Source organism: Aquila chrysaetos, chromosome 4 (assembly GCF_900496995.4).
Source record: "Aquila chrysaetos chrysaetos chromosome 4, bAquChr1.4, whole genome shotgun sequence".
In the NCBI taxonomy this organism is placed as follows: domain Eukaryota; kingdom Metazoa; phylum Chordata; class Aves; order Accipitriformes; family Accipitridae; genus Aquila; species Aquila chrysaetos.
In genome coordinates, this window is record NC_044007.1 from 18093415 (window position 1) to 18106666 (window position 13252).

At 35.7% G+C, this 13252-nt stretch overlaps 1 protein-coding gene across 4 annotated transcripts in view; it reads left to right on the top strand.

Moving 5' to 3' along the window:
• Window positions 1–10925, top strand: part of CSMD3 (CUB and Sushi multiple domains 3) — a 756594-nt gene extending 745669 nt beyond the window's left edge. For all 4 annotated transcript variants that reach the window (XM_030011520.2, XM_030011521.2, XM_030011522.2 and 1 more), the window contains 4 exons: window positions 3970–4082; window positions 6161–6248; window positions 7332–7467; window positions 8840–10925. In XM_030011520.2, the coding sequence (XP_029867380.1) occupies window positions 3970–4082; window positions 6161–6248; window positions 7332–7467; window positions 8840–8999 (497 nt within the window). In that variant the 3' untranslated portion in view covers window positions 9000–10925. The remainder of the gene's footprint in view (window positions 1–3969; window positions 4083–6160; window positions 6249–7331; window positions 7468–8839) is intronic.
• The last annotated feature ends 2327 nt before the right edge of the window (window positions 10926–13252 follow it).

Genomic DNA, 13252 nt, shown 5'->3' on the forward strand with positions numbered 1-13252 from the left:
CCGTCATGGGTGAAACAGACTCGACTAGTGGAAATTAATTTAATTTATTACCAATCAAATGAGAGTAGGGTGATAAGAAATAAAACCAAATCTTAAAACACATTCCCCCCTCCTCTCCCTTCTTCCCGGGCCCAACTTCACTCCCAAATTCTCTACCTCCTCCCCTCCAAGCAGCACAGGGGGACAGGGAATGGGGGTTGCAGTCAGTTTAGCACATATAGTCTCTGCTGCTCCTTCTTCCTCACTCTCTTCCCTGCTCCAGCATGCGGTCCCACCTATGTGAGACAGTTCTCCATTAACTTCTGTAATTTGTGGGTCCTTCCCACAAGCTGCAGTTTTGCACAAACTGCTCCACCATAGGTCCTTTCCACATGTCCTTTCCACGGGGTGCAGTCCTTCAGGCACAGATTGCTCCAGCATGGGACCACCACAGGGTCACAAGTCCTGACAGAAAACCAGCTTCACCAGCTTCATTGCCCTTCTTTGGACGTGCTCCAGCACCTCAATGTCTTACTTGTAGTGAGGGGCCCAAAAGTGAACACAGTATTCGAGGTGCAGCCTCACCAGTGCCGAGTACAGGGGGACAATCACCTCCCTTATCCTGCTGGCCACACTATTTCTGATACAGGCTAGGATGCTATTGGCCTTCTTGGCCACCTGGGCACACTGCCAGCTCATGTTCAGCTGGCTGTTGACAAACACACCCAGGTCATTTTTTTTCCAGGCAGCTTTCCAGCCACTCTTCCCCAAGCCTGTAGCACTGCATGGGGTTGTTGAGACCCAAGTGCAGGAGCCAGCACTTGGCCTTGTTGAAACTCACACAACTGGCCTCGGCTCATCGATCCAGCCTGCCCAGATCCCTCTGTAGAGCCTTTATACCCTCAAGGAGGTCAACACTCCTGCCCAACTTGGTGTCATCTGAAAACTTACTGAGGGTGCACTCGATCCCCTTGACCAGATCATTGATAAAGATACTAAACAGAACTGGCACCAACACTGAGCCCTGGGGAACACCACTTGTGACGGGCCACCAACCAGATTTAACTCCATTCCCCATCGCTCTTTGGGCTCGGTCATCCAGCATTTTTTTACCCAGTGAAGAGTACACCCGTCCAAGCCATGAGCAGCCAGTTTCTCCAGGAGAATGCTGTGGGAAATGGTGTCAAAGGCTTTACTAAATTCCAGGTAAACAACAACCACCACCTTTCCCTCTTCCACTAAGCGGGTCATCTTGTCATAGAAGGAGAGCAGGTTAGTCAAGCAGGACCTGCCTTTCATAAACCCGTGCTGACTGGGCCTGATCGCTTGCTTGTCCTATACGTGCCGTGTGATGGTACTCAATCTGATCTGCTCCGTAATCTTCCCCGGCACTGAAGTCAGACTGACAGGTCTGTAGTTCCCTGGATCCTCCTTCCGGCCCTTCTTGTAGATAGGCATCACATTTGCTAACTTCCAGTCAACTGGGACCCCCCCCCCTTAGCCAGGACTGCTGATAAATGATGGAAAGCGGCTTGATGAGCACTCGGGCCAGCTCCCTCAGTACCCGTGGGTGGATCCCATCCAGCCCCATAGACTTGTGCATGTCTAAGTGGTGTAGCAGGTTGCTAACCATTTCACCTTGGATTATGGGGACTTCATTCTGCTCCCCGTCCCTGCCTTCCAGCTCAGGGGGCTGGATACCCCAAGAACAACTGGTCTTACAATTAAAGACTGAGGTAAAGAAAGCATTGAATACCTCAGCCTTTTCCTCATCCTTTGACAGTATGTTTCCCCCCCGCATCCAATAGAGGATGGAGATTCTCCTTAGCCTTCCTTTTGTTGCTAATGTATTTATAGAAACTTTTTTTAATTGTCTTTTACGGCTTTAGCCAGATTAAGTTCTAGGTGGGCTTTGTCCCTTCTAATTTCCCCCCTGCATAACCTCACAACATCCTTGTAGTGCTCCTGAGTGGCCTGCCCCTTCTTCCAAAGCTCATAAGCTCCTCTTTTTTTTCCTGAGTTCCAGCCAAAGCTCTCTGTTCAGCCAGGCCGGTCTTCTTCCCTGCTGGCTCGTCTTTCAGCACAAGGGGACGGCCTGCTCCTGCGCCTTTAGGATTTTCTTTTTGAAGAATGTCCAGCCTTCCTCAACTCCTTTGCCCTTCACAGAATCATAGAATTGTTTTGGTTAGAAAAGACCTTTAAGATCATTGAGTTCAGGACTGCGTCCCAAAGGACTCCATCAACCAGGCTCCTAAACAGGCCAAAGTCTGCCCTCTGGCAGTCCAAGGTAGCAGTTCTGCTGACCCCCCTCCTTACTTCTCCAATAACTGAAAACTATCATTTCGTAATCACTGTGCTCAAGATGGCTTCCAACCATCACATCACCCACAAGTCCTTCTCTGTTTGCAAACGACAGGTCCAGCAGGGCATCTTCCCTCGCTGGCTCCCTTGCAGCTGTGTCAGAAGGCTGCCTTCCAGGATCCTCCTGGACTGTTTCCTCTCCATATTGTATTTTATTGTTTTTTATTGTATTGTATTTTATTTCCAGCAGACATCTGGCTTTTCCTGCTTCTGGTATTTTGTCAGAGAAACCGCTCCTGTAGCCCCCCTGCTAATGAAACCTAGCCACACAAAGCCAATAGAGAGAGCCAGTACCTTCTCCTACACTTCACTGCTGTTTTCACTTCTTGTTCACATCACAGAATTTGGATGAACATAAAAATAAGAAGTGACCAAAATTAAGCTTAATGGTATATTACTGGAATTTTCAGTTAATAAAAAGAAATCCAGTGTTGTTCATGCATAGCTAACACATACTAACTAATTGTAGTCTGAAGTCATCCATATTTGTTAGTCACTAAAAATTAAAAAATTAAAGGGAGGGATGAAAGTCAGTATTTAAGTCTAATTCATTTACAGTTTGAAGTCTGTTCTGTGATGTACTATGTCAGTAAATCACTGTATTTTAATTTCAGTTTGGTGGAATTTTCTGGAGGTGGAAGTATAATTATTTGGTTGGGTTTTTTTCTTTTACTTGGTTTTGGTTTTAGTTTTGTTACTGTTTAAGTTTTAGCCATCATTAGCTTTTGTTAATATAAAGTGCAGTATAACCTTGCGTGATTCTACAAATAGAAAACTTCATATGTAATGAACAGTAATATCAGTGCTCTGCCAGAAAGGCAATGATCATACTAGACAAGTCTTCTATTTAAAATGTGAAGTTTTAAACCATTAATTGATAACAATGTTTAAAAATGTGAGGGAAAAAAAATCTTGACTGTATCTTGACTGTCTTTGTAATGGAAGATTAAATCACTAAGCATCTCATAATATTTTATTTTCATTCTCCAAATTAACAAAGAAAGGTGTTTGGATTCTAAACATTTCTTCTGCAGGAATGAAAATGAGTCAATTAATTATGCCTACAAAGTAAATAAGGCTATATACAAGTCTTATTGTGTGGAAGAAACTGTGTCGTAATACTGACTGATGAAGAACAATTTTTTGTTCTATTTTCAAATCTAGAAATTTTTAATTTAGCACCAGCTTTTAGAAGAGAATTTTGATGTGGAAGTTGCTATTATCACCTTCTTTAACTGATGACTGAATTACAAATATTGAAAGTGGGTATGCGAGGTTCAAATACACTCTGCCTGATTCAGAACAGTATTTTCCATGTCAAATCAGATTACTGTCAACGTTTGTTCTGTCTAAGGTTTGTTACCATAACTGTTAAGTAACAGCTGTGTCTATAAGAGTTCCCTTCTGTCCTCTCTACAGGGTAAGCTAAAACCAGTTTCTATCAAAATCCTACGATAATTGAAATAATTTCACAAAATAATGCATCTTGCTAAACTAAAATGTTGGTAACAATGCTACCTATTCTTCCTGCTTTCCCTTTTTAAGGCAAGAGATTAAATACTTCTTCTTAAAAATGAAATTATTTCTCTGCTCAACACAAATATAAATTTTTAAAACTATATTCTACAGGAGTGTATAAAAGCCAGGAAGCTCGGCTAATGCTCCACATATATCTCATTAAAGCACCCTCCCATACATCTGTGAGCAAGTTGAAAGAGGAAAAATGGGCTATGGATGGTTTTGTGAGTATATTTCTGCTACAAAAGAGAGAGAAAGATTTTTTTGTTGTTTGAAATCATGCTGGTGTTCTAAACCCCCCAAATCCTGAGACATATCAATAGGAAACTTGTTAGCAATGCTGATTCATTAAATGAAATGCAAATTGTATTGTAAGATATAGGAGACATCGGTCTGAGAGAAAATATGGGAATAGTCATAATGTGTAGGCACAATTGTAATGCATGTTAACACAGAAGCCTTTCTCTTACTTTGGATTTTATTCCAATATACTGAGAAATTCTATCATCATGATAATATAATAACAATTTCAAATAATATTATAATATATAATATTAATGTAATAGCAATTTTTATCATTAGGCTAGCAGTGATATTTTAACTTTTAGTGACATTTTTAGAAATGCCATGAAAAAGCTAAACTGTTACATGTATGGGGAAAACAAAATAGATTGCTCCAATTAAGCGTTAAGCCCCTTGGAGGTTCTGGGACTGAGCTTATTCTTTAAAAGGGAGAAGAAGGGTGCACATAACTGAGAGGAGGAAAGGTGAAGGAGAGGGGTAAAAAGAAGCAACAGCCCAGGTGGCTGGGACTTGTTTAAACCATGAGAGGGAAATCCATTCAGAGAATAGACAGGAAAAACAAACATCACCCAAGATAATGCTAAGGCTGGAAAAAACTGAGTGTGTTGGCCTGAGACACTTTATTTGTCATAGAATAAAGTAGATTTTTTCAGAAAAGAAAGGGCCTAAAATAATTTGGATTATGATAAACACTCATATATCCCTATTACACTGTCTCATTTTTCAAGGAATCTGTCTGTTTTCTTATGTTTCACCTACTGGTAAAGCACTACAGGGACACCAATATGGGTGCACATGCCTAAAGAAGAGAAGAGGTGCATATTGAAGTGTATGCATAAATTTATATTTGTATAACTTGTGGCACTACTTCAATAATAATTTTAAAAAAGGTGCAAAACCAGAACCAAAGCAAAAAAACCCTAAACCTCTTAAACAGTAAATATGCTGGTAAAAGGGCTTCACTCCCTTGGTTTATACAAACTTCAGGCTTCATGAGCATGCTCCTGTGGTGAAAAAATATGGTAAAAACAAGAAATTGACTTTCAGACTTCTAAATGTACAAAAGTACACAGTACAGTCCCTACATTCCATATGCTATTTACATACTGTTCTTATTTGACCATTTTCTTTTTTTTTTTTTTTTTTAATCTTGGAACACCTCAAACAGGCTGTTTTACCCCAAAGTAAGAAATTCACCTGAGAAATGCACCCTTTCTTCAGTGAAAACATAGCTTCAGGTCATTGCTGAAGACATAGTTACCTTGAGAAAGGGAAGCTTAAGGGAATATCTTGAAGGAATCTGCCTCGGGACCACTGAATTTAAACCTAATAACTACCCTGGGAAGCAAGTACCTGTAAATTTGAATACAGTGTGTTTGTTTAGAATGTACTTACCCTGATAAAGGAGATGTTCATAGGATTACAACCCTTTCTTCCCTCCCACAAGTCTTTTAGTTTATACTAGCATATATTGCTCTTGTACCAAAGCCTCGTTCAATATTCTTCTGGTCTACAGCTGTATAATTAAGTAATTATTGGGATAAGCACTGAGAAAGAGCAAAGGAACTAACTGTCAGTTGAATGCAAGATCTTGTTTATTTATTTTTAAAGTAATTATTAAAACCTCAATACTTGCATCCTTTGGATTACCTACAATATAACTTTTGCCATCTAATTCCTAAACAAATCAGATAATTATGAAGTACATAAGATGCTTAGAAATACTGAAATCTTGAATTGCCAGAAACTTTTTGTTAGTTTAAAAAAATAATACACCTAAAGTTAGTATAAGGTAGTATATGTGACCATAAGCCACCATGTCTTTGTGCCTTTAACAGTTCTGTCTTTTCTTTTAAACTTTATAGACTTCCTAGAAAAAAAAGAGTGTTTGTAATGGGGAATAACAGCTACCAGTCAAGCATATTAGGATCTCTCTCTTCAAAATAGATACTTGTAACAAAATTTTCCCCATTTAATTCAGAGTACTTTTTGTTTACAGGTTTCTGCTGAACCTGATGGAGCAACATATGTTTTTCAAGGATTCATCCAGGGTAAAGATTACGGACAATTTGGACTTCAAAGATTAGGTATTTAGCAAATTCGAAGTTTTTGCCAGTTCATTGTTCCATATTCTGTTTTATTTTGTCCAGCAGTATAAGGGTATCTGCAGGATGTTACGAGTATTGACATTTCATAGAATATTGAGATGTTCATTTCTTTAAAATCTCATTTAAGTAGTACTTACAAAGAGTGTTTTGTCAGAAGTGGTAAGGAGTTATAGATGCCTTACAATGTACTTCTTAGTATAGCTATACATTTGAAATGTTTTGAGAAATGTTTTTCTATGAGTATGTGTAAAATACATTTAGTTTCACATCTTGATAACTAGAAAGCCCATGTTATAGAATGCTCTGCTAAACTGATCTCTTGTTCAGGGTGCTGAAACAACATTTCACCTGAACATTTGCTAGAAGAGTGAAACTGCTAAATATTTGCAAGTAAATCTTAATGTTACTTTTAAGAAGAACAAAATCTTACAAACTTGATAAGCACTTATTTCCTAAAAATTGACTTCTTGGTTCTATACATTCAGTTCTACACCAGACTAACATCTTTATTTATCCTTTCTTGGAGAAGACAGCTCTGGTAACAGAGCTCTAGTAACAACATTCTGTTGTGCTTTTTAAGAAAAAGAACTTCAGTTACTTTTCTGTTACTGTTTTAAGAACAGTGTTATTTCTCCTTCAACAAGAATTTGAATTTAGTTAATACGGAATTCTTGAATAATAAAACATTACAAATATAATCAGTAATATGATCAAACATATGTTATTATAATTTTGACTTTTTGTAACACAGTATGTTAATGTGTATTAATAACATCCAAAACTTGAATCCCATACAGAATTATGCAGTAAGATATTTACTGTACCAGCATATATGTATTGCTCTCCTGACATTTTGCATCCACTTATTAATCAGAATATGGTATACCACACTACATTTACTTTCCAGGTGGGCTCAGCATACAGCTGTATGTATACAGCTGAACATATTATGATGACCCGATCACAAAGTGTTATTGAATTCTGAAGTTTATGAAGTAGTATGTGCCGGGGGGAAGAGACACATATATTATATTACTTTTTTTTTCTTATTATTCTTTTTAGGTCTTAACATATCTGAGGGTTCAAATTCTTCTAATCAACCACATGGTACAAACAGTAGCTCAGTGGCCATTGCTATCCTTGTGCCTTTCTTTGCCCTTATATTTGCTGGTTTTGGCTTTTATCTTTATAAACAAAGGTAAGTACAAATTAAGTATATAGAATTCCTGTATGACTTGGTGTTTTTATTGCCCTCAGTCTTTGTTACTGTAAATGAAGTTTTCTGTAAAACCACAAAATATTTGCAAAATATGCACATAGACAGTTCTTCCTACCTCCATTAAGGTCTGGCATACTGAGAGATCAGTTTATTGTACTGTGCTATACTTTCATTCCTACCTATTTAAAATGTTATAAATTTCTCTCTTTATGATACCAAAATAGATGCTATAAATTAATGGCATATGGGAAATAATATAATTAATAGACTTTGTGTGTACTTACAGTAGATTGCCTGTATTATTTTTTTACATGTGACAGAATTATGAGTCATATCTTGAGTAATTTGTTTTAATGCCTGCTGTGTTTATTGGCTTGCAAGTATATGCAAGTATTATGTCACTGAGAAGTTTCATTGTGGAACTCTTTCTGCATATGAAATTATTAGTTCATATGCAATTACCTTACATAGCCACCAGTCTTCTCAATTTCATTAGTCTAAGTTCAACAGTTTTGTTCATGTTACTGATACCAGTATTAGTTCTTTGGATTTAGTGTCAAGTAATCTTTTCCTATAGCTTTCAAGCATTAGATAACTAAAGAAAATTTAATCACTTTAATGACAAGACAATTCATTGCCTACTAACTGTCAAAATGGTGATTTACATCTGGTAGCCTGACAATAATAATTGTAATATACTCACTAGGATAACATTAGTTTAAAACATGTAACATGATTTTTAAATGTTACCACTTGTTTTTGAACTGCTTCAGAATATGAAAAAATGCTCACGTAATTTTTTTCTACACTTGTTATTAACTGTATGCTGTAAGCACTTGTCTTTACATTTCATATTGATGATTTATAATACAGTATGCATTTTGCATAACAATATATATGAAATGTTTTCAAGGGATTGAATTTTGATATTTTGAGTTATTTAATCAAAAAGGAAATGTTTCAGCTATAAATTCATTCTTGATAAATTTGTTGAGTCTTCAAAGGGAAAAAGAAAATCTCAGTCACCTGGCTGGGGAATTATTGCATCTTTACAAGATTTTGTTGTACTCTTAACTATTTACCATCTGATCATCCAAGTGGAAATACCTACCTCTTCTCAGGCTGTTACCTCATTTTTTAAGTGAACACCATTTTAAATGAATCATAAATCCCTTAAACTTTGATAAAGAGAGTACTAATTCTTAGCACAGATACTGTACAAAAAATGAGATGTTGTATTTAGCTCACATAATTGGAATTGGGAGCTAAATACTGTTCATATTCTTAAACCACTTTAGAGTCAGTGAGGAAAACTGCAGTTAGTTACAAATACTCTGTCTTTCTTCTACAGGACTGCACCTAAAACACAGTATACAGGATGCTCTGTACATGAAAATAATAATGGACAAGCTGCTTTTGAAAACCCCATGTATGACACAAATGCAAAGTCCGTGGAAGGGAAAGCAGTACGATTTGACCCCAACTTGAACACCGTTTGCACAATGGTATAATGTGGTAATGATACGTCTTCAAAGTCTGGAATTGACACACAACACAGTGCACACACAGTTCACTGATTAAAAAAAAAAAAATTAAAAAAAAATTAAAGCACACTTTTCAGGATATACTGGGTCACCTTTTCCTGAGGATGATAGACAAGAATGGGTTGTGGTTATTTTGTTTTGATTTTGTTTTTCATAAACTGGATCAGAATTCTTCTTCGTGTGTACCACGGAGAGTTTTAAAAAATTTTGCTGCACTCCATGAGTGTTACTCACAGTTTATTTGCTTTTTTAAAAAAGGAGGTTATTCTAAAACATAAAACATATTTGCATATATTGGAGGAGCATCCACTATCAGTATTTCTGTGCTTTATAAAAACTATAATAGAGGGACTGGGTTAAAAAAAAGATATAGGTAGAAAATAAGAGCTATACTTACAGGAGACAATAGGTCACTGACTTCTCTTTAACAGTCATATGCTACATCCTTTTCATGACTTTGTACCTTTTTTTCATTTATTTAGCCAGTTTAGTATTTTATTTTTCTCAGAACAGTTAGTTTTTTAAGTCCAGGGTGTACTATTTAGAAATCAGCAAGTACAACTTACTCTTTTCACGTCACAGAAGAAAAATTAAAATGTCATGTTCTTATTTAATGAATTTCCTTTCCTGCTTCACATCTTGCTTCCTTTTCATGTTCCAAGTCAAGCTCCTTTTCTCTGTTTCCGTTAACAATACCCCAAAATGGTAATGTTTCTACATTTCTTTTGTCAATCATACAACTAGACAATTTTTGCAATCAAGAAGCTAGTGTGAATTGACCTTTGTCATGTGGCTATGTTCCTTACTGCTGAAGATCATTCAAAAGAGTGACCATCTTACATTTTTTTTCAAATGTGAAAACATAATTTCATTCTATTTCCAATTAAAAAGTGCAGTTTACAGTAATATTAGTAATCAAATCCATATATCAAAAATTCAAGAGTCCATTTTTCAACCCATGCTAGTTAAATCTAAACTGTATCACATCAGTTTATTCCTTCAGCATTTTGTCAAAATGCATGCACAAAGCATGGTGAAATCCCATTGAAGTTGATGCATTCCAACAGACTTCAGTGAACTTTGGATCAGACCTACAAGGCAAGAGGAAGTTATAATTTGGAAATACTGTTTTCACATCTATTTAAACTATATATTCCATACTCTATGGAAACAAATTCTTACAGCTAATGATTTAAAATTGAATATATTACCATAGTGCAATGAAAACAAAAATATTAAAAAAAAAATATATATATATATATATAAAGCCATGATTTTATTAGGGACAATCCATTCATTTTAGGGACAATTCAGATTCCACAGCCCTCAGATACAAGTTTTAGACATTCCAGAATCACTTCTAAGGAAATGTAATTTTTACTTTTACAGTTATTTCATATCAGAATTATTCAGTGGCAACTCAGTAATTTATTTGATAGGTCATTGTCTTCCATTCATAGCATGACTCACAAATGCTGTGTGTTAGCCAGTGTGAATTATCTGTTATTGTCCCTTTCAGACATTAATAATTCTGTGAAAATCTAAACTTTTTATTACCGTAATAGAGAGTGCCTACCAAAAATCATTGTACCCAGGATTGCTGCTTGGATTTCTATAATGTTTGATGAATTTCTTATAAACCATTTTACAACACTTTGTTTTGAATATTCATACAACTCTGTCAAACTGTATTCTACTAAAAGGATGCTGTTTTATATTTTATACCATTGGTTGTTATTTATTCTTGTTTATTCAAATGACTGCAATAACTATGATTCATTCATTAATGTTAAGGTTAATACATTTGAGATCGTTTAAAATTTTTCTTCTGCAACTGGCTACTCCTCTTATATTAATGCATACACTTTTGTAAAGAAGTATATTTTTATGAAAAAGGATTTGTAAAAGTATGATGTAAATTTTCAGTGCAATGTAAACAAAATAAAAATGGACAATTGCTTTTTTTAACCATGTTTCTTCTTTGGAGGATGAGCTTTAAACTCATTTCAGTTGTGAAGATGAGAAAATAACCAAATTAATAATTTAAATCTCGTATTTTTGTGGGTCTTAAAATCATGTTATTTTTTTCTGAATCTTCCTGTGAATTTTAGGTGAGGTAGAAAGACTTAGATTAGTTTCACAAATAAACAATGAGCACGATGTTTAAAATTATCTATTTACTAAAATGAATTTTTTGTTTGACTTGAAGAAGCAGATTTACAAAAAAAAAAAAAAAGGCTTATACTTGTCAACCCGGTGAAAAGCACAGAGAAACCTCTTTTTTTTTTACTTTAAAAGAAAAAAAAAAGAAAACCTTAGTGTTCCTCAAGGTTGTAGACAGCCTACTTTGCACATTAATTTTGGTAACTTTCTGCAGAAATGTACAGTTTGTACATATTAACAGGTAGTACCAGTGCATACATATGTTCTGGTGTTAAAAAAAAAAAAGTATTGTCTTTTAATGACATTGAACTGGAGGGGAGGATCTTAATTATTTTACTGTAATATTAGAACTGTCTTTTAACTATCCCTTTTGCTTGCAAGCATGGAAAGTGAATGACAAATCCTGATCTGAAATGCTATTCATAGGATAACTGGGGGAAAAAAAAGTAATATTCTTTTGTGAATTTTGTACTCTACATAAACAAAAGTCCCATTCAGGCCCACGTTGAAATTACTGAACACTGTGTTCTTAAATACATTGGAAAGAGAAGAAAAGAGTCACTGTAAAAATGATACTGTGAGGATCATGCACTGTTTTTCAGGCAGGTTCTAGAGCAAATTGGTTAACTCTGAAAAGCAAAAAATCCTGTTTCACAGTGGCCAAACTTTCATACGCTACCTAGAATCTGAAGTTAAGCTCTTCATTTTCTGGTTTATGCATTATATGTTTTAACATATACAAGTAAATAAAACTTACATTGAACTTGTTCAACAATTCTGTTAATGCTTAAGCTAGTATCCAGCTTGCACTTTTCAAGAATTATACTGACTTCATTGTAACAGAGAACGAACTATTCATAATAGATGGCGGGGGGGGGGGGGGGTTGGGTTGAATTTGTTTGGGTTTTTTTTTTTAATTTTGTTTTGATTTGGGGGGGGGTGTTTGGGGTTTTTTTTACTGAAGTTCTTGAGCTGTTTGACTCATAAATTGTTTCTGTGTGAACTGTTCAATTTTCTACTAGCAGAGTGGTTAATTTTCACTTTGGCCTATGGAATTTCAAGTTTTGGTTCCTTGATTGCAGTTGGTTAGCACAGTCTACTCACTGTTTTTTGTTTTTCTCAAGAAGATAGCTGATATTAATTAGACTTTCTGTCGTCCAAGCACTTTGGCTACATTATTCAAGCAAACACACTACACAGAGAAAATATGCGAGAATACAGAGATTGTTATGCAACTCTGTGAGTCCTTTCAAGATCAATACTATGGACTAAGATTTAAAACTTCTATAGAAGTTTTAAACAGAACATTTTAACATTTAAGAAATTTAAAGAATTTAAGAAATTTAAACATTTAAGTTTCTATAACCAATAGCCACTAAACTGGGTAACTCTGGAGGCACTGAGACTAGCTGTCTCTGATACACATTGAGCTCTTTTAATTCTACATTATCTGTGTGTCAAGAGCTAACTGGTCCATGACGTCTCATTAAAGTCATACTACAATCTGGTTCATTCCTGCAATCCAGAAACCACACAGTATCATCTAAACTCACCAAAGCAGCAATTCTAATAGAACTACTCAGAACAACTACACCATCATAAAATGGAGCTAAAAATGTCTGATTTTACTTTTGTTTGTGAAACAGAGCTGGCATTATTATGTAGACATCTTATCCTGGAGGAATTCCTTGACAACAATATAAGAAGCTATTCTTGTCAAGGAAATCATTTAATAGCTACAAATCTTAGAGCTTCTTATAGAGAGCTAATGGAAATTAAAGTGAGTCTATAGCTAAGTCACTAAGCTATTAATCTAGGTAAAAGGCAGCTTTTCTTTTCCAGGCCTTAAAAGTGTATATCTCAACCCACTAGTACAGTTGGCTGAAGTTTTATGAAGTATTCATCATTTTTTCCAACATTAGTGAAATGCAGGGAATTTAAAATCTTGGATATCACTGCACAAAGATGTCAGCAGATCTGTATCCCACTGTGTAGATTCAGTTGCAAGTCCCTAACTACTACAATATCTCAGTAAAGCATAGATCTCTTGTGCTGGA